Consider the following 27,269-nt stretch of genomic DNA (forward strand, 5'->3'; position numbering starts at 1 on the left):
GAAGTGACAAACCTCTGTAGAAGGTGGACAAGGAAATGGGAAGAAATACAAGCAGTCAATAACTATATATAAAAAAGTCCTCACGTCGGGCTTCCCTGGCGGTGCAGTGGTTGAGAGTCCGCCTGCCGATGCAGGGGACATGGGTTTGTGCCCCGGTCCGGGAAGATCCCACATGCCGCGGAGCGGCTGGGCCCGTGAGCCATGGCCGCTGAGCCTGCGCGTCCGGAGCCTGTGCTCCGCAACGGGAGAGGCCACAACAGTGAGAGGCCCGCGTACCGCAAAAAAAAAAAAAAAAAAAAAAAGTCCTCACGTAAAGGTGGTTGTTTAAAACAAGACAGCAGGCCCCAAATGGAGTCACTTATGCTAAACCAGCCCCACATCACCAAACCGAGAATTACAGTTTCACCTTTCCCAGAAATGGAATCTTAAACCAGCCAATCAGGAACCGCCTAATCAGCACTAGTTAGGTAATCTGCCTGATAGATCCCTGACGTCCCCTAAAGGAAGGTGACCTTGTAATAACCAACCTGCTTTTTTGTTTTGAGGTACAACTTCCTTATTCTCACTCCCTTCTGCCTATAAAAGTCTTTCATTTTGTACAGCTCCTTGGAGCACCTTTCTAGCTGAGATTGAATGCTTCCCTATTCATGAATTGTTGAATAAAGCCAATAAGACCTTTACAATTTACAAAGTTGAATTTTGTTTTTTTAACAGTTCAAAAGGTACAAATTCCATTTTTAAATAAGTCCTGGGGATGTAATGTACAGCATGTTAATTATAGTTAATAATAGTGTATTGTCTTTTTTTTTTGGCCGAGCTGTGTGGCTTGTGGGATCTTAGTTCCCCAAGGCCCTCGCAGTGAAAGCGAGGAGTCCTAACCACCGGACCGCCAGGGAATTCCTGAAAGTTGCTAAGAGAGTTAATCTTAAAAGCTGTCACCACAAGGAAAAAATGTAGCTGTGTGGTGATGGATGTTAACTAGACTTATTGTAGCGATCATTTTGCAATATATACAAATATGGAATCATTATGCTGTACACTTGAAACTAACATAATGTTATATTGTCAATTATATAAATAAAAAAATTCACTCTCAAAATTTAAGAAATACATATTAAAACAATAAGATAGTATTTCTCATGTATCAGATAGCAAAGATTCTAAAGAATAATACCAGTCAGTGTTAGTAAGGTTTCATGGAAATAAATGAGTACAGCCTTTCTGGTGGGTAATTTGGAAGTCATGTACTTAATAGTGCTTTCTATCCACTCACCACCCTTATTTTACTTTTTCCCTTACATGGCCCATTCTCTGCAACTCCTGCAGGCACAATTAACAGGATGTATAGTTTATCTCTAGGTTTGTTTTTCTTGGAGTCCTGAAATCATCTCTGAATTTGCTTTTTAGAAAATTAATTCCTTTAGGGAAAGAACTATCTTATATCTTTTCTAGTATAAAGAATACCTCCTGACTTCAGGCAAATGCTGGATAAATATTAGTTAAAGTAGTCTAGATCAGTGATTCTCAGCAGCGTGGCACTACTTCGAAAGGGGTATTTCAGTTGTCACAATAATGGAGGGGGAGGAATGGCCGGGGCTGGACAGGCACCAAGGATACAAGACATCTTGCCATGCAGGGGACATTCGTATAGGTGAAAAACCTACCTCTTTATTATCGTCTGAGCCTGAAACGTAACATTTATACATTGAAATGCATATATTATAACTTTCTTTCCTTTTATTTTTATCCTAAATTATAGTTAGATCTTTATATTGATTTTTAAATTGAGATATAATTCACATACTGTGATGTTCATTTTCTTTTAAAGTGTACAATTCAGTGAATTTAGTATATTCACAAAGTTGTACAATCATAGCCACTATCTAATTCTAGAACACTTTCATCATCCCCAAAAGAAACCCATTAACAGCCATTCCCCACTCCTCCAGTTGCTGGCAACCATTAATCTACTTTCTGTGTATATAGATTTGACTGTTCTGCACATATCATATCAATGGGATCATACAATATCTGGCCCTTTATGTTTGTCTTCTTTCACTTAGCATGTTTTTAAGGCTCATCCATGCTGCAGCATGTATCAGTAACTCATTCCTTTTTATTGGTGAATAATATATTGATTTTTGTTAATTATACGGGTAAGAAGTTATATTATCTATGCACTTTATTTTAGGATAGTAAAGAAAGTGTTAACAAAATATGTTATAGAAAGGAACATTGGATCAGAGCCACTAATCTAGCTGGAAAGACAACACACATGTATGTAAAAAGGCAATTAACAACCCCAAAAAACATATTACCAGGGTATAGTTAAATTTTTCGTGGACAAAGGTGCACAGGTAAGGATTAGGCAGAGGTCAGATTTGAGTGATAGATGCTATTCAGTTAATGGATTGGCAAAGCTTGCAGTGAGATACAGCCATCCGAAAGTTAAACTGCCACCCGCATAGGATGCTACTCCGTCTAAAGTAATCTCCATTGAGCAATTTTCTTCTTCGACAAGCCCCTGGAGTGATGAAGGAAATTAGCGGAAGTAAAGTGAGCGGTATGGAACTTAATGGATTGATAGCTCCGCGGTGGCAAACCTAAGGGTTGGGTTTTGCAGAGCTGGGAGGGGTCAACACCGACCCCTGCTGGAACTCCGCCGCCACTTTCCTCGCGCGCCTTTGTCCAGCTATTTAGGCCCATATCGGCTGCCGTGGCGGGGGCCACGCTCAGCTGTTGGGGGGGCGGGGCCTCCGCCAACTATGGCGGGCGAGCTTGAGGGTGCTAAGGCGCTGAGCGGGTTGCTGAGCGGCCTGGCTCAGGACGCTTTCCATGGGCACCCGGGCATCACGGAGGAGCTGCTGCGGAGTCAGCTCTATCCGGAAGTGCCACCTGAGGAGTTCCGCCCCTTTATGGCGAAAATGAAGGGGATTCTTAAGGTACCGCTACTCCCTGCAGCCTCCGCCGCGGAGTCGAATCTCTTCCCCGCCGCCCTCCGACTCGTCACCCCAGAAGCTGAAAGGCTTCCCTCCTCAGACCTCCGCTCTAGGGGCTCCTGGATCCCCTGCATTCCTTCAGATCCCCTGCACTCGCTCTGTCCCTTTTCTCACTTTCTTAGGGCTCCCCGCAGCAGTGCTGACCGACACTCACCGGAGAAAACTTGGGTTTTGTCTCCAGACACTTCTCTCTTGTGTAGGTTACGATTTCGAGTTGCCTCGGCGGATCTGTGCGCTCCATACTTTTTAAAATTAAGAGCGATCAAGCTATCAGCTTTCCCAGGCCGTGGAAGTGTTCAATAATGTTAAAGTGATCATGTGTATGCCGGGATAAGGGGTGGGTTAGCCGGAGTGAACCCCAGCCAAGCAGTCCACTGTATGGTTAAGAGAGCACGTTCACCAGCTTGAAGTCAAAGAGTAGCTCAGCCTGTCCAATAGAAATGTAGTGAGAGCCAGACATGCAATTTTTACCATTTCTAGTAGCCACATTAAAAAAGTAAAAAGAAAAAAGTGAAATTAATTTTAACATTTTGTTTAACCTAGTATATCCAAAGTATTATCTCTTCACGTGTAATCAATATACAAAATATTAATGAGATGTTTTAGATTACTTTTTTCACTAAGTCTTTGAAATCTGGTGAGTATTTTACACTTAAAGCACATGTCAGTTTGGACTAGTCACATTCCAAGTGCTCAACAGTCACTTGTGGCTAATGGCTACCATATTGGACAACACTGGTTTAGACTAAGAACTAGTGATAGGACTGAATCTAGTAATTAAGTGTACTCTAGAGATAACTGTAAAAAATTATTTTTGTGGGCCTCCTATGTGTTAGGAACTCTGTTAGACATGTTATATTTTATTTAATTCGTTTCTTGCAAAAACCTTATGTGGTGTACACCCATTTTAAAGATTAGGAAACAGGCTCAAGGAGTCTAAGCATTTAGCCTAAGCATTACACTTTGATTAAAGTCAGTGTTGATATTTCATCTGTTATCCTTTTGCAGTTACTGTGTTTCAAAATTGCTTATGATACCTTAAAAAGGCAGTTATTTATTTTTTTTTAAAGATTTTGTTGTTATGGACCATTTTTAAAGTCTTTATTAAATTTGTTACAATATATGTATATTTTTACATCTTTATTGGAGTATAATTGCTTTACAATGCTGTGTTAGTTCCTGCTGTATAACAAAGTGAATCAGCTATATGTATACATATGTCCCCATATCCCCTCCGTCTTGAACCTCCCCCTCATCCTCCCTATTCCACCCCTCTAGTTGGTCACAAAGCACCGAGCTGATCTCCCTGTACTATGCGGCTGCTTCCCACGGGCTATTTTACATTTGGTAGTGTATATATGTCCATGTCACTCTTTCACTTTGTCCCAGCTTCCCCTTCCCCCCAGCCCCCCACCCCCTAGTCCTCAAGTCCATTCTCTACGTCTGCGTCTTTATTCCTGTCCTGCCCTTAGGTTCATCAGAACAATTTTTTTTTTAGATTCCATATATATGTGTTAGCATACAGTATTTGTTTTTCTCTTTCTGACTTACTTCATTCTGTATGACAGATTCTAGGTCCATCCACCTCACTACAAATAACTCAGTTTCGTTTCTTTTTTAAGGGTGAGTAATATTCCATTGTATACATGTGCCACATCTACTTTATCCATTCATCTGTCAGTGGACACTTAGGTTGCTTCCATGTCCTGGCTATTGTAAATAGTGCTGCAGTGAACATTGTAGTACATGACTCGTTTTTAATTATGGTTATTAATTTGTTACAATATTGCTTCTGTTTTATGTTTTGGTTTTTTGTCCACGAGGCATGTGGGATCTTAGCTCCTAACCAGGGATTGAACCCTCACCCCCTGCATTAGAAGGTGAAGTCTTAACCACTGGACCACCAGGGAAGTCCCCTATGTTTCTCTTTTTAAGACTGCTTTTGCTTAGAGGATTTGAATCTGGACAAAAAAACAAAGCAATTATTTCACAGAAAGTAAATGGATTGTCTCATAGAAATGTAAGGAGTAGTATCTCATATGTGATTCTAGACATTCTAAGTAATTTTAGTTGATATCATAAATCACTAGTGAATACCTTGTATTTCTATCAAATATTACCCCTTTGAGTGGTCAGAAAAGGTTTTCCTAGAGAATTTGACATCTTACCTGAGTTTCTGAAGTGTTTGCTAGGTCTACAGGGGTTGAGGATAAGGGACTGCAGGCCAAAAAGTAAGAACAGCACTTGTGTAGGCAATGTCTTAGGATTTCTAAATATTGGGGGCTACTTCTCTCTAGGTGGCCCGTATTTTGATTCTTTTGTTTTGTTATGAGATAAAAATTGCAGTATACTGTGAGAAAAGATTGTCTAGAAACTCTCTCTCTTATTTTCTTTAAAATACATTGCTAAATAATATCTAGGTCTTGCTCTCACTATTCTCAGTCCTCTGCCCGAGGCTAGAGTACTTAAGTTTTCTGAGTGGTTTTTGAGTAGCATGGTTCTTTTGGTATTGGGAGTAGAAAAGAAGATTTGCCTGTGCCTGGCAGCACAGCTTCTGCACAGCTGCTGGTCTGAAGTACCAAGGGAAATAGCCTTTGATTGTTCGACTTAAGGCTGAAACTATGGGCTCAGGATAACATCTAGTTCCAATCTTCATTTACCTTATAAGCAACACTGAGGGATAAAACATCTCTCTAATTCTTATGGAAACATAAAAAGCAAACATGATTTTTAAACAAAAAGACTTTGAGCAGAGATGGAATGTCTAGCTGCAATAAAAGAGAACATACACAAATAAACATGATGCAAGGATGCTGTAGCATTTGGAAATAGAGGTCTGAGTGGACTGCTGTGGACAGAAAAAAGATATTAGTTCCTTCTGGCAGATGGAGATGCCATTTTTGTTGGGTTTTTTCCCCCAAATAATTAATTATTTATTTAAAGCTGCATTGGGTCTTTGTTGCTGCATGCAGGCTTTCTCTAGTTGCGGTGAGCGGGGTCTACGCTTCATTGCGGTGCGCGGCCTTCTCGCTGCGGTGGCTTCTCTTGTTGCGGAGTACGGGCTCTAGGCGAGTCGGCTTCAGTATTTGTGGTGTGCAGGCTCAGTAGTTGTGGCTCGCAGGCTCTAGAGCACAGGCTCAGTAGTTGTGGCGCACGGGCTTAGTTGCTCTGTGATATGTGGGATCTTCCCGGACTAGGGCTCAAACCCGTGTCCCCTGCATTGGCAGGCAGATTCTTAACCACTGCGCTACCAGGGAAGACCCATTTTTGTTGTGCTTGAAGAACGTGTAGAGTATTTTAGACTGAAATGAAGGGCAGCCACATAGGGCATTTAGGCTAAGAATATAGCTGAGGTGGGGCAGGAAAATGTGGAGCAGCTTCAAGAAATGGTGAATAGCCCAATCTGACCAATGCATGGCCATACCCAATGTAGAGTATTGGTGTAGGAGGCAAGAAAAAGTGAAACAACTTTTTTATTCCTACTAACCTTTACTCCTGCATTTTTAGCAGGGTATTTTTTTTCCCTTCAATTAAAAAAATTTTGGTAAAGTACATAAAGCATAAAATTTATCACCCTAACCATTTTAAAGTATGCAGTTCATTGGTATTAAATACATTCATAATATTGTGCATCCATCACAACCATCTGTATCTATAACTCTTTTCATCTTGTAAAACTGAAACTCTGTACCATTAAACAGTGACTCCCTATAAACCACTCCCCTATCCTTCTACTTTCTGTCTCTATGATTTTGACTACTCTAAGTATCTCATATAGGTGGAATCATACAGTATTTGTCTTTATGGTGACTGTCTTATTTCATCCAGCATAATGCCTTTAAGGTTCATCCATGTTGTGGTATATGTCAGAAATTCCTTACTTTTTAAGGCTGAATAATAGTCCATTGTATGTATATACCACATTTTGCTTATCCATTCACCTGTCAGTGGACACTTGGGTTGCTTCCTTGTTTTAGCTATTGTGAATAATGTTGCTATGAACATGGGTGTACAAATACTGCTTTGAAACCCTGCTTTCAGTTCTTTTGGGTATATACCCAGAAGTGGGATTGCTGGATCATATGGTAATTCTGTTTTTAATTTTTTGAGGAACTGCCATTCTGTTTTCAACAGCAGCTGTGTCATTTTACATTCCCACCAACAGTGTACAAGAATTCCAATTTCTTCACATCCTTACCAGTTATTTTTCTGTGTGTGTGTGTGTGTGTATGTGTGTGTGTTTTGATAGTAGTCATACTAATGAGTATGAAGTGAGCAGGGTATGTGTTTTTACGTATTGATGAGAGCACAGGTCAAAACAGTTTTTCTTTTGTCTGTGGAGTCTCAACAGTCTTGAATTCAACATGCAGGCTAGAATAAAAGCAGTGAGGAAAAATACTAAAGAAAAAAATGTAGGAGTCTAAGCAGAGGGAAAAAAACTGAGGATAAAAATGGAGTAGTACCTCAATTGTCATTTGGTGGCCATACCTTTCAATCATCTATAGACCATCAAGTTCTATAAAGAGAATGAAAATGAAAAGGGACAACAGGGATAGGAGGAAAGGGAAGGAGGGATGTGTAACTCCCGGCAGGGAATGGGCAGTGGGTACACATTAATAATCTCCTTATTGCCAGCTGCCTGCATTCATTTATTCATAGCCCGTGTTTCAAATTCAGGTGCTTCCTGAGCTGTAGCCTTTCCCTCTAATCTTCACGTTCCTTGCCTGGGTGTAGTGTACTGATTGCTCACATTTGTACTGGTCCCTGTTTTCCACTTGAAATGGAGCTTTTCTACCTTACTTTGCTGGGATATTGACCCTCTGTAGCTTTGCCTGTTGATCACAAAAGGACAAAGCCTTCATCTGCTCGTAGATACGTGAAGATGACTGTTCACTTGCTTTAGTTTTATTTTTTGGTATCTCCTGTGAAGCAGTGAAATCAGTGAATTGAGAGTGGTGTGTTTAGTTAGGGAAATGACATCCTATATAAATACTCTGCCTTTTTTTAAAAAAATTTATTTATTTATTTAGTCTGTGCCAGGTTTTAGTTGGGGCACGTGTGACCTTTAGTTGCGGGATCACGGCATGTGGGATCTTTAGCTGCGGCATGAAGGATCTTTAGTGTGGCATGTGGGCTCTTTTTAGTTGTGGCATGCATGTGGAATCTAATTCCCCAACCAGGGATCGAACCCAGGCCCCCTGCATTGGAAGCTGGAAGTCTTACCCACTGGTCCACCAGGGAAGTCCTACTCTGCCGTTTTTAGCTTATTTTTTTTTGCTCACATTTGTAATTTCAACTTCTCATAGATATGTGTTTGCATACTCTCTATTTCTTGCTCCTGCTGTTAACCTCGCGGGTATGCTCCTTAATTCTAGTTTACTAGAATTCTAGGAAGGATCTTTAACTATGAAGCTGGAGCACAGTTCGTACACTTGTGTTCTGTATTCACTACTGCCCTCTGTTGGTGATGATATTATATTTCATCACTGAAATCTCATGTTAAACAAAAAATTTTTTAAAAAAAATTTATTTATTTAGGCTCCGCCGGGTCTTAGTTGTGGCATGCGGGCTCTTTAGTTGCAACATGCATGCGGGATCTAGTTCCCCGACCAGGGTTCGAACTCGGGCCCCTGTATTGGGAGCGCAGAGTCTTACCTACTGGACCACCAGGGAAGTCCCTAAACAAAAATTTTGATGAAAATTCTATTGAATTTTTTTGGTCTATTGATATAATTCTTTATTCAGTTCTGTCAATCAAATGTTAATTTTTCCATTTCTCTTTCCCTCTATAATTTTTTTCCTTTTTTAAAAATTTTATTTTATTTATCTTACTTTTGGCTGCATTGGGTCCTTGTTGCTGGCACGCAGGCTTTTTCTAGTTGCAGTGAGCAGGGGCTACTCTTCGTTGCAGTGCGTGGGCTTCTTATTGCGGTGGCTTCTCTTGTTGTGGGACACAGGCTCTAGGTGCACAGGCTTCAGTAGTTGTGGCTTGCGGGCTCTAGAGCACAGGCTCAGTAGTTGTGGCACACGGGCTTAGTTGCTCCGCAGCATGTGGGATCTTCCCAGACCAGGGATCGAACCCATGGATTCTTAACCAGTGCGCCACCAGGGAAGCCCTCCTTTTTTTTTTTTTAATTGAACTATAGTTGATTTACAATATATGTTTCAGGTATACAGCATAGCAATTCAATATTTTTATAGATTATACTCCGTTTAAAGTTAGTACAAAATAATGGCTGTATTTCCCTGTGCTGTATAATCTATCCTTGTTGCTTATTTTATTTTCTCTATAATTTAAAATTTTAAAATGTTTAGATCTTATTTTATTTATTTATTTATTTATATTTATTTATTATTTATTTATTTAGGCTGTGCCGGGTCTTCGTTGCAGCACGCGGGATCTTCATTGCAGCGTGCGGGATCTTTAGTTGCAACATGTGAATTCTTAGTGGCAGCATGCATGTGGGATCTAGTTCCCTGACCAGGGATTGAACCCGGGCCCCCTGCATTGGGAGCGTGGAGTCTTACCCACTGGACCACCAGGGAAGTCCCTAGATCCTGTTTTAGAAGTCTACAAATACATGTGACAGCCTATGGATTGGCCTTCCTATTCCACTTCTGCCTCCTAGTCTATTCTCAGCACAGCTACCAGTGAACCTCTTTTTTCCCCCAACTTTATTGAGATATAATTGACAAATAAACCAGTGATCTTTTTAAAACATACATCATACCTACTAACTCTCATGCTTTCAACCATTCCATATTCATGGCTTCACCTCAAACTTCAAATAAGATCCAGTCCTTTTACCATAGCCTTCAAGTCCTTGTGATCTCCCCCTTACCTATTTCTCTGATCTCATTGTCTTATTCCAGCCACACTAATCTTGTCTTTATTTAAACCTGGTAGGTGCTGTCTGAATTTCTTTAGGACCTTTGCAGGTAGTTGTCCATATGCCTGCGGTGCTCTTCCCCCAGATATTCACATGGATTGTTCATTTACTTCATTCATTTTCTACTTAAAAGTGATTTCCTATGAGGTCTTCCCTGATCTATACAAAGAGCCTCACCCTTCCTCCCCACTCTTTTTGCCCTGCTTTGCTTATCTTCATACTTAGCACTAACTGAAGTTATGTACTTATTAGCTTGTTTATTTGTTGACTCCCCTATTATAATGTAAGCATTAAGAAGGCAGGACTTTATTATTATTTTTTCCTTTTTTATCACTAACACCTAAAACTGTTTCTGGCATGTGATATGCACTTAGTAAAAATCTGTAGAAAATGTGAATGAATGGATAGTGCTTAAATGTGGAGATTGCCATTGAAAAGGTAAGCACAGAGAGAAAACCAACACTACTTCTGTATGGGGAGAGCTGGAAGGTATAATACTCTGGAAGGCATGATCAGGGGGTCAGCGAGCTATGGACCCTGGGAGAATCTGGCCTGCAATCCGTTTTTTTTTTTTTTTCCGTTTTTTATAAATACATTTTTATTGGAACATGGCCACATGCTCATTCATTTTCATCTTGCCTATGACAGCTTTCACCACTATAATAACAGAGTTGAGTGGTTGTGACAAAGATCTTGTGGCCTTCAAAGCCTAAGATATTTACTGTCTGAACCTTTACACAAAAAGTTTGCCGACCCCTGTTTCAGAATGTTCTTAAATTCATAATGTTTGGTATTTGCAAACAACATTGTATGTAAATTATAAGTTGGTTACTTGACTCAAATCTAAAATAGGAATATATAGGAAATAGGGATTATTTGCTCTTATGTCCTCTTGAGGAATTTCACTAGTTTGTTCTTTATGCTCATGAGGTTTGTGGTAAATTAAAAATAAGCTTTGGGCTTCCCTGGTGGCGCAGTGGTTGAGAGTCCGCCTGCCGATGCAGGGGATGTGGGTTTGTGCTCCGGTCCCGGAGGATCCCACATGCCGCAGAGCGGCTGCGCCCGTGAACCATGGCTGCTGTGCCTGCGCGTCCGGAGCCTGTGCTCCGCAACGGGAGAGGCCACAGCAGTGAGAGGCCCTAGTACCGCAAAAAAAAAAAAAAAAAGCTTTAATAATTCTGTAGTACTCAGTGTGTGTTCTTGGTAAAACATAGTTATAATTTGAACTTGGAATTTTTCTTCATATTCAGAGGATGTAAAATTTTTGTTTATTAATATAATTTAAAATATAAAATTTAATGTAAACTTGAGAATCGAGTTTTTACTGTCAACATATGAAAACTGGTTTAAATTTATTTGAGAAAATAATATCAGTAACATATATTAAGATTTAAAGTAGTAAAAGACTAAGAAATATTTGTATTTTATTTATTTTAAATATTTATTTTATTTATATTTGGCTGCATTGGGTCTTCATTGCTCCGCGTGGGCTTTCTCTAGTTGTGGCAAGTGGGGGCTACTCTTCATTGTGGTGCGTGGGCTTATCATTGCAGTGGCTTCTCTTGTTGTGGAGCACGGGCTCTAGGCACGCGGGCTTCAGTGGTTGTGGCATGCGGTCTCAGTAGTTGTGGCTCATGGGCTCTAGAGCGCAGGCTCAGTAGTTGTGGTGCACGGACTTAGTTGCTTCGCGGCATGGGCTCGAACCAGGGCTCGAACCCATGTCCTCTGCCAGGGCTCGAACCCATGTCCCCTGCATTGGCAGGAGGATTCTTAACCACTGCGCCACCACGGAAGTCCTGAAATATTTGTATTTTAAATACCTGGTTTTGTCTCTTCTCTTGAAGCTATGAAAATTTATAATTTTTTTGAGAATTAGATTGACTGGAAAGGAAAGACCTGTGGTAATACAGTTTTTGTATATCTTATAATGGGGATAGATCATGTGACGTATGCTGGATTTAATTTAATTTTTAATTTTGCAAACATTCAGCTACCTATATGCTTTCTCTTAATAATTTGTATTGTAAATATTTTTTAACTTTATTAAAGAAAGTATAGAAATTTGAAATGTGTAAAAACACACACTATCATCTGCTGATATGACCATTATTAATATTTTTGTACATTTATTCATCCAACAAATATTTATTAAGCATACATATGTTTTTAATGGAGAGTAGACTTTTTTTTTTTTTTTTTTCGGTACGCAGGCCTCTCACTGTTGTGGCCTCTCCCGCTGCGGAGCATAGGCTCTGGACGCGCAGGCTGAGCGGCCATGGCTCACAGGCCCAGCCGCTCAGCGGCATGTGGGATCTTCCCGGACCGGGGCATGAACCCGTGTCCCCTGCATTGGCAGGCAGACTCTCAACCACTGCACCACCAGGGAAGCCCGAGAGTAGACTTTTTTTTTTTTTTTTTTTTTTTTTTTTGAGAGTAGACTTTTTTAATTGGTATTTTCACCGTTGTGTTTAATGTGTTCATTTAATTTAGAGCCGGTAAGCAAGTCCACGAAAGGAACGTCACCAACTAAATGGTTTACGTTACTCCTCCAGTGTAGTAAAATTTTCAGTACATCTTGGTTGTCCTTTTTACAAATCCTCCAGAACCTCACGAAATGCTTGGCCCGTGGTGGGCAGTAGTAAATCCATCTTCATTAAGCAGCAAGTATTAAAAAATAATTGAAATTCTGTTAGAGGTACTAATTGAAGATATTCTATATTTACTTCACCTGACTCCTAAAACGTAAAATAAAAGACAGCGTACAGATACTTAGGCCTGTGTAACAGTGAAGAAAACTCAGCTTGGAAAGAGTTGGTCATTGGCCAACAAGAAATTTCAACAAATTTAGACTTGATGGGATTCAGTGGCCTCTGGGAGATGGGGGTGGGGGTGGGTGGGTGCCCAACCCGGGCACCACCTGGCTTCCCTAAGCATCTTAATTATATACCATGCACTATGCTTGGGATACAGCAATAAGCATCACAGCTGTAGTCCCTGCCCCAGTGGATCAGATAACTCCAGGAGAATATAGGCATTAAGCTAATGGTTAGGGGTATTTGGAAAAGGCAGTCACAGAGTACTCTGTGTCAACTTAAGTAAATTATAGGCAGTTTAGAGTAGCTCCTAGCCCACTTGACAGTGTGAACAAAGAAAGAGAAAAGGGGGGAAAAGTCCTACTTTTAAAAATTTTTTGGCTGCATTGGGACTTAGTTGTGGCATGTGGGCTCTTCGTTGTGGTGTGCAGGCTCCTTTCTAGTTGTGGCACATGGGGTCCAGAGTGCGTGGGCTCTGTAGTTGCGGCTCTCGGGCTCTCTGGTTGTGGCACGTGGGCTTAGTTGCCCCGCGGTATGTGGGATCTTAGTTCCCTGACCAGGGATTGAACTGGCATCCCCTTCATTGCAAGACGGATTCTTAACCATTGGAAAACCAGGGAAGTCCCAGTCATACTTTTTAGATATAGTGGACTAAAAAGAAAAGAAGAAACAGCACAGAACTAACTTCCCCTAGTTGTCTAGCCCTGGTCCCAAGGTTGAGGTTTCTCATGAATATGGCTGATGAAAGTCATGATAATGTCTTTCCTAGATGAGTATATGGCTGCTCTGGGACCTCATTTTCAGTTTCTTGCCTTGATCTTTGGGACCGTATTGGCTGTCAGAGTGTCTCTTGACCAGACCAAGATGTGTGCTGTAGTAGCTCCAACTTCTCACTGGGGCTCAGCTTACTTACTGTGCCTCTTCTCAGATCCTGAAGCATGTTCTCAAGTAGCTCCTTAAGAAAGGATATATGAGAGGTAATTTTTTTCTTTTTAAGTCATAACAGATATATTTATTCTAGTCTCACACTTAATTGCTAGTTTGGCTGAGAAGATATTTCTAGGTTGTGAATAATTGAGTCACAGTTTTGAAGGCATTGTTTCATTGAATGTGACTTGTCTTTTTCTCTCTCTGGAAGCTTTTAGGATTTTCTCTTTATCCTTTATTTCCTCGAATGTCACTGATGTATGATTTTCATTTCATTCTTTGGGCTACTGTGTGCCCTTTCACTCTGGAGACTCATGACCCTTTAGTTCTGGGAAAAGTTGTATTTCTACTTTATTTTCTTTTTCTTAAATTGAAGTATAGTTGTTTTACAATGTTGTGTTAATTTCTGCTGTACAGCAAAGTGACTCAGTTATACATACATATATATGTGTGTGTGTATATATATATACATTCTTTTTTTAAATAAATTTATTTATTTTATTTTTAGCTGCTTTGGGTCTTCGTTGCTGCGCGCGGGCTTTCTCTAGCTGTGGTGAGCTGGGGCTACTCTTCATTGCGATGTGCATGCTTCTCATTGTGGTGGCTTCTCTTGTTGCAGAGCATGGGCTCTAGGTGCGTAGGCTTCAGTAGTTGTGGCACATGGGCCCAGTAGTTGCGGCTCATGGGCTCTAGAGTGCAGGCTCATAGTTGTGGCGCACGGGCTTAGTTGCTCTGCAGCATGTGGGATCTTCCTGGACGAGGGCTCGAACCCGTGTCCTGTGCATTGGCAGGTGGATTCTTAACCACTGCACCACGAGGGAAGCCCTACATTCTCTTTTATATTCTTTTCCATTATGGTTTATCCCAGGACATTGAATATAGTTCCCTGTGCTATACAGTAGGACCTTGGTATCCACCCATTCTATATGTAATGGTTTGCATCTACTAACCCCAAACTCCCAGTCCATCCCTCCCCCACCTCCCCTCCCCCTTGCCAACCACAAGTCTGTTCTCTATGAGTGTGTTTCTGCTTCATAGATAGGTTCATTTGTGTCATATTAGATGCTACATATAAGTGATATCATATGGTATTTGTCTTTCTCTTTCTGACTTACTTCACTTAGTATGATAATCTCTAGTTGCATCCATGTTGATGCAAATGGCATTATTTTGTTCTTTTTTTATGGCTGAGTAGTATTCCATTGTATCATATCTTCTTCATGTACCATATTTTCTTTATCTATTCATCTGTCAGTGGACATTTAGGTTGGTTATTTTCTTATCTCTTTTTTTCTCTATTCTCTTTCTAGCACTCTGATTTTTCAAATGTTAGACCTTCTAGACTGAATCCTCAAATTTTATTTTCTCTATTTTTCGTTTATTTGTTTTTTCTTCTACTGTTTGGTAGATTTCTCAACTTTGCCTTCTAGCCTTTTCTTTTTTGGCTGCACCACACATCATACAGGATCTTAGTTCCCCGGCCAGGGATTGAACCCACACCCCCCGCAGTGGAAGCGTGGAGTCTTAACCACTGGACCGCCAGGGAAGTCCCCTTTCTAGCCTTTTAATTGAATTTTTCATTAGATCATGTTTTTAATTTCCAAGAGTTTTGTTTTGATATGGACAATATCCTATATTTAGCCAATGTAGGAAAGGAAGAAGTTTTTCCTTGACTCTCTTGGGATTCCTGGCCAGGTCTGAAATTTAAACTGACAAAGACAGATTGACAGGAGAGAAGTGTACAAATTTTTTAAAAAATAAATTTATTTAATTAATTTATTATTTTTGGCTGCCTTCGTTGCTGCGTGTGGGCTTTCTCTAGTTGCGGTGAGCGGGGGCTACTCTTCGTTGCGGTGCACGGGCTTTTCATTGCAGTGGCTTCTCTTGTTGCAGAGCATGGGCTCTAGGTGCGTGGGCTTCCGTAGTTGTGGCTTGTGGGCTCTATAGCACAGGCTGAGTAGTTGTGGCGCACGGGCTTAATTGCTCCGTGGCATGTGGGATCTTCCCGGACCAGGACTAGAACCCATATCCCCTGCATTGGCAGGCAGATTCTTAACCACTGTGCCACCAGGGAAGCCCCGAGAAGTGTCCAAATTTGTTTAATATAAGTTTTATGTGACAAGGGAGCCTTCAGGAGGAAATGAAAACCCAAAGAAACAGACCTGAGTATTTTATGATATGTTTGATGAAGAGTGGACAGTTCATGGAGAAATAGGATAGGTTAAGGAATATGAAGTAATTGTAGTAAACTGAGGGAATTTAGCAAGGCCTGTTTGTAGGCTTCTTCTTGGCATTCCTTTGTTTTGCGAGATAAGAATGGACGTTCCATTCCTCTGTGTATAGTGAGGGTACCTCTCACATGAGGGTTTTATGACCTATTTTGGGGAGAAGGTTGGTGAGGAGGTCAGGGTGACTTTCCTCCTCTTCCTTTTCTTAAATTACTTCACCTTAAGATACTCAGTATGCCAAGGTGCCATAATTTGCGGTAGAATGTCCACAACCCCATCACCATCAGCCTCTCCTCTCTTTTTTAAAATACAAGGAGGAGGGGCTTCCCTGGTGAGGCAGTGGTTGAGAGTCCGCCTGCCGATGCACGGGGCACGGGTTCGTGCTCCGGTCCGGGAGGATCCCACATGCCTCGGAGTGGCTGGGCCCGTGAGCCATGGCCGCTGAGCCTGCGCATCCGGAGCCTGTGCTCCGCAACGGGAGGGGCCACAACAGTGAGAGGCCCGCGTACCGCAAAAAACAAAAAACAAAAACAAGGGGGAGCATACAATACATAATTTTCTGCATTTGGCTTTTAAAAAATTTGACTCTATATTTCTGAAAATGTATTTTTTTCTTCTGGCTGTGTTAGGTCTTCGCTGCTGCGCACAGACTTTCTCTAGTGGCAGTGAGCGTGGGCTACTCTTCGTTGTGGTGAGCGGGCATCTGATTGCGGTGGCTTCTCTTATTGTGGAGCACAGGATCTAGGCATGCAGTAGTTGCAGCACACTGGCTCAGTAGTTGCGACACACGGGCCCTAGAGTGCGTGGGCTTCAGTAGTTGTGGCGCATGGGCTCAGTAGTTGCAGTGTGAGGGCTCTAGGCAGTGTGGGCTTCAGTAGTTGTGGTGCAGGCTTCAGTAATTGTGGCTCGTAGGCTCTAGAGCGCAGGCTCAGTAGTTGTGGTGCATGGGCTTATTTGCACCACAGCATCTGGGATTTTCCCGGACCAGGGCTCGAACCCGTGTCTCCTGCATTGGCAGGCGGGTTCTTAACCAGTGTGCCACCAGGGAAGCCCCAATAACCTGGAAACTTTTGTGGAAAGTACATATGGTAAAAGCAGAGGCTTAAAAGTGAATTTGGTATCAAGTTCACAAAATGACTCGAGGTCACTGCCCATTAGTGATTTTGTTATTGTTGTCAAAGAATGGTTTTACCAGCTTTTCTTTTGAAATTTCTCTTGTGGCATATATGCAGTGGAGAAGCCAGTTGTGAAAAAGCCATAATGCTTTTAAATATCGAGCTTTCTTGTCTCTGAAGTAGAGTTTTTGGATTTATTATATAATGATAAAAAATTTTACTGTGTAAGATATTTTAAAATCTGGTATTGGCCTTTCTTTACAAATGGAGAAAAGTATGTAAAGTAGTATCTTTTTGATACTTGAGTCAGTTTAAGAACGAACTTCACCTGTATACGTTTTGGACAGTAAATATTAAGTAATAAGAAATTAACTTGAGTATAAAAAATGGATGCAAAATATCTGGTCTTAAAATGTTTAGATCAGGAGACATGAATAGGATAGACTGAAAACATTTGACTTATTCTATCATATTTTCAGGATTCATTTGTTTTCTGTCTTAACTATAAGCAGTAATTCTCTTTTTCTACTTTAGATGGCAGTAGAATATTGGCTTGCTAGTCACGCTCATAAGATATGTTGGAAACAACGTAATGTTTAAAATGTTCTTTCTCTTGAATTGTTCTAGTTCAGAAAACAAAGTTGGCCACTCAACAATAAGAATTTCTTATCCAAAAGAAGTCTAAATATTTTGTTTGATATACTGAATTTAGTAATATCATTTTCTGGAAAACTTAAAGCTTTGTAAACAGATTCCTTTTGCTATAGTTCTTTAGGTTTTGTGTAAGTAAATTTTACTAATTTCATTGATGATTTTTAAAAATTTAATTTTATAATATATTTTTAACTGAGATATAGTTGATGTACAGTATTATATGTTACAGGTGTACAACACAGTGATTCACAATTTTTAAAGGTTATACTCTATTTATAGTTATTATAAAATATTGGCTATATTCCCTGTGTTGTACAATATATCCTGTAACTTATTTATTTTATACATAATAGTTTGTACCTATTAATCCCCAACCCCTATCTTGCCCCTCCCTCACTTTTGGGAATTAAGATAATAACTCATGAGATCTCTGAAGGATTGGCAAACAACTATTTGATGTTATATTTTTTATGTCACTGGACATCACATGATAAAGCAGCAACTGCACATTACCAGCTAGAATTTGCAGATTATGTGAATAGGTTCAAATGACCTGTAATGAGGTGTTCTGTAAGTTTTTTTCCTTTCTTTCTTTGTTTAGAGTAAAATGCATATTAATTGAAGACCTTTTTTTGGTTCTCCTATCTCAAAGCAACTATTCTAGGTCTGAAAACTTGACTTGGGTTGAAGGAGTTCCTGGGTAGGAATATTTTTAAAGAAAATTTCTATCTTTGATTTACCTATCAAATACAGTCAGTCCTGCTTATTCATGGCTTCTGCATCAGAGGATACAGAAGCACAACTGTACTATGCCATTTCATATAAGAGACTTGAGCATCTGTGATCTGTGGACACCAAGGGACAACTGTATTTATTGAGTCCCTAATGTGCTATACCCTGCTCTGTACACAAAGGTGAATGTGATAGTCCATGTCTTAAAGAATCCTGTATTATATGGTAAATGCCTTAAGAAAGGCATAAATAATGTGTTCTGCTAGAATGGATCCTAGTTTATAATCCTTATAAACTACAGAAATATAAAAAGTCAGGGGCTTTTGGTCATAATAAAACACCTCCTTCTTTTGGCTTTGTTTTAATTTAGAATGTAATTTTTATAAATTTTAACTTCCTTTAAGGTTCATCTTTAATAAAAATTTATGTTTCAACTAGTTCCTTTTTTAAAAAAGAAAGCCATAGGGCTTCCCTGGTGGCACAGTGGTTGAGAGTCCGCCTGCCGATGCAGGGGATACGGGTTCGTGCCCCGGTCCGGGAGGATCCCACATACCGCGGAGCGGCTGGGCCCGTGAGCCATGGCCGCTGAGCCTGCGAGGCTGTGCTCCGCAATGGGAGGGGTCACAACAGTGAGAGGCCCGCGTACTGCAAAAAAAAAAAAAAAAAAAAGAAAGCCATATGATACTAAATTGTAGAAATTTTGGTATGGGTTGTGTTATGTGTGCATGATTAAATTTAATGTTTTTATATGCCAGTATGGGATTATCTCTGAAAGATACTGTCCTCTGTCATGACATCTGATTTCTTCCACAATTTTCTATAGAGTTCTTCCTTCCTCCCTTCCTTCCTTCCTTCCTTCCTCCCTTCCTTCCTTCCTTCCTTCCTTCCTTCTTTCCTTCCTTCCTTCCCTCCCTCCCTCCCTCCCTCCCCCTCCCTCCCCCCTCCCTCCCCCCTCCCTCCCCCTCCTTCCCCCTCCCTCCCCCTTCCTCCCCCCTCCCTCCCCCCTCCCTCCCTTCCTCCCTCCCTCCCTCCCTCCCTTCCTTCCTTCCTTCCTTCCTTCCTTCCTTCCCTTCCTTCCTTCCCTTCCTTCCTTCCTTCCTTTCGGGTCTTAGTTGGGACTTAGTTGGGATCTTTGTTGCCACGCACGGACTCTTCATTGCAGCGTGCGGGATTCTCTCTAATTGTGGCATGTGGTGTCCAGAGCGTGTGGGCTCTGTAGTTGAGGTACACGAGCTCAGTAGTTGTGGCTCACGGGCTTAGTTTCCCCGTGGCATGTGGGATCTTAGTTCCCTGACCAGGGATCGAACCCGCGTCCCCTGCATTGGAAGGTGGATTCTTTACCAAGGGACCACCAGGGAAGTCCCTATAGACCTATTTCTATACAAAGAAGCTACCATTTATGAAATCCTTAAATTTCCGATATGTTTTTCCTGAGCATATATTACATAGCATATATTATATTTGATAATTAAGAAATAATCAAACATTTACAAATCATTTATCATTTATTTAAAATATGTTTGTTTATTCAAACAAACATTTATTGAGTACCTGCTATGTCCCAGGTCCTGTGCCTGGCACTGGAAATATGAATGAACCAAACTGACAATTTTCCTGCCTCCTGAACCTTACACTGAAGAGGGGCTGTGATTTCCTGACAGTAAACAAGAATATGTGCATAAAGGAATGGTGGCAGAAAATGTATTCATTTTTTATGTACTTCCTCCCCTTCACCTCTAATAATCTTTTTTGATCCATTAAAGTCAATGACAGACACTTCCCTGGGATAATGAATCTTAAGTCATTAGTATCTTTGATTTTCTTTTAAGAAAACCACTAGATTTTACTTAAAATCAAGGTGATAGATGTTAACATATTAATCTTATATAAATTTCATGTTTAGAACGAAATCTCCTAGTATGTTATTTTTTTACCATCCAGATTTGCTTGGTATATAATAAATTTCTTGGTATAGAGATATAAAGTGACTTAATTTTTCTATTGAGGATTCCACTCCTATACATATATCATACATGAGATGTACTCTTCTTTAGATCTCTTTAATTATCTGTCCCTAAAGTCAGTGGACCTTTGTATCTTTTCTGGCTTTTCAGCTAGTTCCCTAGAAAGAACACTTAAATTTTATTTTTAGACACTTGTTAATTGAATATAGCATACATAAAGAAAGGTATACAAATCACATGTGTGCAGCTTAATGAATTTTCACAAACTGAACATACCCATATAACCAGCACCCTGATCAAGAAACCAAATATTACTAGCACTCTGAAGCCCTCCTTATGCCCTCTTCCTGTCACTAGGCACCCACCTCCAAGGGAAGCACTTTCCTAACTTGTAATACCATAGTTTAGTTTTGCCTGTTTGTGAACTTTATATAAATGGAATCTTATAGTACATACTTTTGTGTCTGGTTTCTTTCACTCAACATGTTTATGAGATTCAGCATTATTGCATATAGTTGTAGAGTCATTCATTCTTATTGCTGTAGAGGACGGGTCACTAAACTATGCCCCATAGGCTAAATCTGGTCTCCTGCCTCTTTTTGTATAGCCAGTGAGCTAAGAATAGTTTCTACTTTTTTTTTAATGGTTTAAGAAAAAGAATTTTTTTGTGGCACACGAAAATTATATGAAATTCAAGTTTCAGTGTCCATAATAAAGTGTGTGGTTGCTTTTGCTCTACAAGGGCAGCATTAAGTAACTGCAATAGAGACGGGATGATTGGCAAAGCCTAAAATACTTACTGTCTGCCCTTTATAGGAAAAATTTGCCAACTCCTGCTGAATACACCAGTGTTTGAATATATCACAATATGCTTATCCATTCTACTGTTGTTAGGGATTTGAGAAGTTTCTAGTTTTTGCCTTATTATGGATAGAAGATACTACTTTTCTTTTTATAAGTTTAATTATTTATTTTATTTTTATCTTTGGCTGTGTTGGATCTTTGTTGCTGCACGCGGGCTTTCTCTAGCTGCGGCGAGCGGGGGCCACTCTCCTTTGCTGTGGGCAGGCTTCTCATTGCGGTGGCTTCTCTTGTTGCGGAGCACAGGCTCTAGGCTCATGGGCCTCAGCAGTTGTGGCTGCTGGCTCTAGAGCCCAGGCTCAGGAGTTGTGGCGCGCGGGCTTAGTTGCTCCGCGGCATGTGGGATCTTCCCAGACCAGGGTTCGAACCCGTGTTCAATGCATTGGCAAGTGGAGTCTTAACCACTGCACCACCAGGGAAGTCCCTGAGTTGTATTTCTTTTGAACACCTATATAACTGAAATGTGCTCTGCTTTGAAGCTGCAAATAATTAAATATGTTTGTATATTCTTTTCCTCAACTTTTATAACTCTGTTATCTCTCATCGTACATTTTACAGCCTTTCCAATAGTTCTTTAATGGTCTTATGACCTAGTATAGCTAGTGCAGTATTTATCTTTTCTCTCGTTCTTTTTGAATTTTATTTAATTTATTTTTTTATATAGCAGGTTCTTATTATCTATTTTATACATATTAGTGTATATATGGCAATCCCAATTTCCCAATTCATCCCACCACCACCACCACTCCCACCATTCTCCCCCACTTAGTGTCCATATGTTTGTTCTCTACATCTGTATCTCTATTTCTGCCCTGCAAACAGGTTCATCTGTACCATTTTTCTAGGTTCCACATATATGCATTAATATATGATATTTGTTTTTCTCTTTCTGACTTACTTCACTCTGTATGACAGTCTCTAGATCCATCCATGTCTCTACAAATGACCCAATTTCGTTCCTTTTTATGGCTGGGTAATATTCCATTGTATATAGGTACCACATCTTCTTTATCCATTCATCTGTCGATGGGCATTTAGGTTGCTTCCATGACCTGGCTATTGTAAATAGTGCTGCAATGAACATTGGGGTGCATGTATCTTTTTGGAATATGGTTTTCTCTGGATAAATGCCCAGTAGTGGGATTGCTGGGTCATATGATAATTCTACTTTTACTTCTTAAGGAACCTCCATACTGTTCTCCATAGTGGCTGTATCAATTTACATTCCCACCAGCAGTGCAAGAGGGGTCTCCTTTCTCCACACCCTCTCCAGCATTTGTTGTTTGTAGATTTTCTGATGATGCCCATTCTAACTGGTGTGAGGTGATACCTCATTGTAGTTTTGATTTGCATTTCTCTAATAATTAGTGATGTTGAGCAGCTTTTCATGTGCCTCTTGGCCATCTGTATGTCTTCTTTGGAGAAATGTCTATTTAGGTCTTCTGCCCATTTTTGGATTGGGTTGTTTGTTTTTTTAGTATTGAGCTGCATGAGTTGTTTATATATTTTGCAGATTAATCCTTTGTCCGTTGATTCATTGCAAATATTTTCTCCCATTCTGAGGGCTGTCTTTTCGTCTTGTTTGTAGTTTTCTTTGCTTTGCAAAAGCTTTTAAGTTTCATTAGGTCCCATTTGTTTATTTTTGTTTTTATTTCCATTACTCTAGGAGGTGGATCAAAAAAGATCTTGCTGTGGTTTATGTCAAAGAGTGTTCTACCTATGCTTTCCTCTAAGAGTTTTATAGTGTCTGGTCTTACATTTAGGTCTCTAAGCCATTTTGAGTTTATTTTTGTGTATGGTGTTAGGGTGTGTTCTAATTTCATTCTTTTACGTGTAGCTGTCCAGTTTTCCCAGCACCACTTATTGAAGAGACTGTCTTTTCTCCATTGTATATCCTTGCCTCCTTTGTCATAGATTAGTTGACCATAGGTGTGTGGCTTTATCTCTGGGCTTTCTATCCTGTTCCATTGATCTATATTTCTTTTTTTTTGTGCCAGTACCATATTGTCTTGATTACTGTAGCTTTGTAGTATAGTATTAGGTCAGGGAGTCTGATTCCTGCAGCTCCACTTTTTTCCCTCAAGAATGCTTTGGCAAAAAAAAAAAAAAAAGAATGCTTTGCATATTTGGGATCTTTTTTTTGTGTGTGTGTGGTATGCGGGCCTCTCACTGTTGTGGCCTCTCCCATTGCGGAGCACAGGCTCCAGACACGCAGGCTCAGCGGCCATGGCTCACGGGCCCAGCTGCTCCGCGGCATGTGGGATCTTCCCGGATCGGGACACGAACCCGTGTCGCCTGCATTGGCAGGTGGACTCCCAACCACTGCGCCACCAGGGAAGCCCCTATTTGGGGTCTTTTGTGTCTCCATACAAATTTTAAGATTTTTTTGTTCTAATTCTGAAAAAATGCCACTGGTAATTTGATAGGGATAGCATTGAATCTGTAGATTGCTTTGGGTAGTATAGTCATTTTCACCATATTGATTCTTCCAATCCAAGAACGTGGTATATCTCTCCATCTGTTTGTGTCACCTTTGATTTCTTTCATCAGTGTCTTACAGTTTTCGGAGTACAGGTCTTTTACCTCCTTAGGTAGGTTTATTCCTATGTATTGTATTCTTTTTGTTGCAATGGTGGATGGGATTGTTTCCTTAACTTCTCTTTCTGATCTTTCGTTGTTAGTGTATACAAATGCAAGAGATTTCTGTGCCTTTATTTTGTATCCTGCAACTTTACCAAATTCAATGATTAGCTCTAGTAGTTTTCTGGTGGCATCTTTAGGATTCTTTATGTGTAGTATCATGCCATGTGCAGTGACAGTTTTACTTCCTCTTTTCCATTTTGTATTCCTTTTATTTCTTTTTCTTCTCTGATTGCTGTGGCTAGGACTTCCAAAACTATGTTGAATAATAGTGGTGAGAGTGGACATCCTTGTCTTGTTCCTAATCTTAGAGGAAATGCATTCAGTTTTTCACCATTGAGAATGATGTTTCCTGTGGGTTTGTCGTATATGGCCTTTATTATGTTGAGGTAGGTTCCCTCTATGCCCACTTTCTGGAGAGTTTTTATCATAAATGGGTGTTGAATTTTGTCAAAAGCTGTTTCTGTATCTATTGAGATGATCATATGGTTTTTATTCTTCAATTTGTTAATATGGTGTATCACTTTGATTGATTTGCATATATTGAAGAATCCTTGCATCCCTGGGGTAAATCCCATTTGATCATGGTGTATGATCCTTTTAATGTGTTGTTGGATTCTGTTTGCTAGTATTTTGTTGAGGATTTTTGCATCCATATTCATCAGTGATATTGGTCTGTAGTTTTCTTTTTTTGTAGTATCTCTGTCTGGTTTTGGTATCAGGGTGATGGTGGCCTCATAGAATGAGTTTGGGAGTGTTCCTTCCTCTGCAGTTTTTTGGAAGAGTTTGAGAAGGATGGGTATTAGCTCTTCTCTAAATGTTTGATAGAATTCACCTGTGAAGCCATCTGGTCCTGGACTTTTGTTTGTTGGACGATTTTTTCTTTTCCTTTTTTTTTTTTTGCTGTATGTGGGCCTCTCACTGTTGTGGCCTCTCCCGCTGCGGAGCACAGGCTCTGGACGCTCAGGCCCAGCGGCCATAGCACACAGGCCCAGCCGCTCCGCGGCACGTGGGATCCCCCCGGACTAGGGCACGAACCCGTGTCCCCTGCATCGGCAGGCGGACTCTCAACCACTGCGCCACCAGGGAAGCCGTGTTGGACGATTTTTAATCACAGTTTTGATTTCATTACTTGTGATTGGTCTGTTCATATTTTCTGGTTCTTCCTGGTTCAGTCTTGGAAGGTTATTCCTTTCTAAGAATTTGTCCATTTCTTCCAGGTTGTCCATTTTATTAGCATAGAGTTGCTTGTAGTAGTCTCTTATGATCCTTCGTATTTCTGCAGTGTCAGTTGTAATTTCTCCTTTTTCATTTCTAACTTCATTGATTTGAGTCCTCTCCCTTTTTTTCTTGATGAGTCTGGTTAAAGGTTTATCAATTTTATCTTCTCAAAGAACCAGCTTTTATTTCATTGATTTATATTTCCTTTATTTCTGCTCTGATCTTTATGATTTCTTTCCTTCTACTAACTTTGGGTTTTGTTTGTTCTTCTTTCTCTAGTTGCTTAGGTGTAAGGTTAGGTTGTTTATTTGAGATTTTTCTTGTTTCTTGAGGTAGGCTTATATTGCTATAAACTTCCCTCTTAGAACTGCTTTTGCTGCATCTCATAGGTTTTGGATCATCGTGTTTTTGTTTTAATTTTTGTCTAGGTATTTTTTGATTTCCTCTTTGATTTCTTCAGTGATCTCTTGGCTTTTTAGTAATGAATTGTTTAGCCTCCGTGTGTTTGTGTTTTTTACATTTTTTCCCCTGTAATTGATTTCTAATCTCATAGTGTTATGGTCGGAAAAGATGCTTGATATGATTTCACTTTTCTTAAATTTACTGAGTCTTGATTTGTGACCCAAGATGTGATCTATCCTGGAGAATGTTCTGTGTGCATTTGAGAAGGAAGTGTAATCTGCTGCTTTTGGATGGAATGTCCTATAAATATCAATTAAATCTATCTGGTCTATTGTGTCATTTAAAGCTTGTGTTTCCTTATTAATTTTCTGTTTGGATGATCTGTCCACTTGTGTAAGTGAGGTGTTAAAGTCCCCCACTATTATTGTGTTACTGTTGATTTCCTCTTTTATAGCTGTTAGCAGTTGCCTTTTGTATAGAGGTGCTCCTGTGTTGGGTGCATATATATTTATAATTGTTATATCTTCTTCTTGGGTTGATCCCTTGATCATTATGTAGTGTCCTTCCTTGTCTCTTGTAACATTCTTTATTTTAAAGTCTATATTATCTGATATGATTGTTGCCACTCCAGCTATCTTTTGATTTCCATTTGCATGGAATATCTTTTTATATCCCCTCACTTTTCAGTCTGTATGTGTCCCTAGGTCTGAAGTGGGTCTCTTGTAGACAGCATATATATGGGTCTTGTTTTTGTATCCATTCAGCGAGCCTGTGTCTTTTGGTTGGAGCAATTAATCCATTCACATGTAAGGTAATTATCAATATGTATGTTCCTGTTACCATTTTCTCAATTGTTATGGGTTTGTTTTTGGAGGTCCTTTTCTTCTCTTGTGTTTCCCACTTAGAGATATTCCTTTAGCATTTGTTGTAGAACTGGTTTGGTGGTGCTCAATTCTCTTAGCTTTTGCTTGTCTGTAAAGCTTTTGATTTCTCTGTCGAATCTGAATGAGATCCTTGCTGGGTAGAGTAATCTTGGTTGTAGGTCCTTCCCTTTCATCACTTTAAATATGTCCTGCCACTCCCTTCTGGCTTGTAGAGTTTCTGCTGAGAAATCAGCTGTTAACTTTATGGGAGTTCCCTTGTATGTTATTTGTCATTTTTCCCTTGCTGCTTTCAGTAATTTTTCCTTGTCCTTAATTTTTTACAATTTGATTACTGTGTGTCTTGGCATGTTTCTCCTTGGGTTTATCCTGTATGGGACTCTCTGTGCTTCCTGGACTTGGGTGGCTATTTCCTTTCCCATGTTAGGGAAGTTTTCGACTATAATTTCTTCAGATATTTTCTCGGGTCCTTTCTCTCTCTCTTCTCCTTCTGGGACCCCTATAAGGCAAATGTTGTTGTGTTTAATGTTGTCCCAGAGGTCTCTTAGGCTGTTTTCATTTCTTTTCATTCTTTTTCCTTTATTCTGTTCCACAGCAGTGAATTCCACCATTCTGTCTTCCAGGTCACTTACCTGTTCTTCTGCCTCAGTCATTCTGCTATTGATTCCTTCTAGTGTATTTTTCATTTCAGTTATTGTATTGTTTATCTCTGTTTGCTCTTTAATCCTTCTAGGTGTTTGTTCTTTAATTCTTCTAGGTGTTTGTTTAACATTTCTTGCATCCTGATCTTTGTCTCCATTCTTTCTCCGAGGTCCTGGATCATCTTCACTATAATTATTTCTGAATTCTTTTTCTGGGAAGTTACCTATCTCCACTTCATCTAGTTGTTTTTCTGGGGTTTTATCTTGTTCCTTCATCTGGTACAAAGTCCTCTGCCTTTTC

General features: G+C 40.1%; 1 protein-coding gene across 2 annotated transcripts in view; it reads left to right on the forward strand.

Annotated features, from left to right (window-relative positions):
• Positions 1–2,736: 2,736 nt before the first annotated feature.
• COMMD1 (copper metabolism domain containing 1) overlaps positions 2,737–27,269 on the forward strand; it is a 168,359-nt gene continuing 143,826 nt past the window's right edge. Inside the window, exon 1 of one of the 2 annotated variants that reach the window (XM_032652618.1) lies at positions 2,737–2,942. In XM_032652618.1, the coding sequence (XP_032508509.1) occupies positions 2,766–2,942 (177 nt within the window). In that variant the 5' untranslated portion in view covers positions 2,737–2,765. The remainder of the gene's footprint in view (positions 2,943–27,269) is intronic. The other variant, XM_032652619.1, reaches the window with a different exon arrangement.

The sequence above is a fragment of the Phocoena sinus genome, chromosome 13 (genome assembly GCF_008692025.1).
Source record: "Phocoena sinus isolate mPhoSin1 chromosome 13, mPhoSin1.pri, whole genome shotgun sequence".
In the NCBI taxonomy this organism is placed as follows: domain Eukaryota; kingdom Metazoa; phylum Chordata; class Mammalia; order Artiodactyla; family Phocoenidae; genus Phocoena; species Phocoena sinus.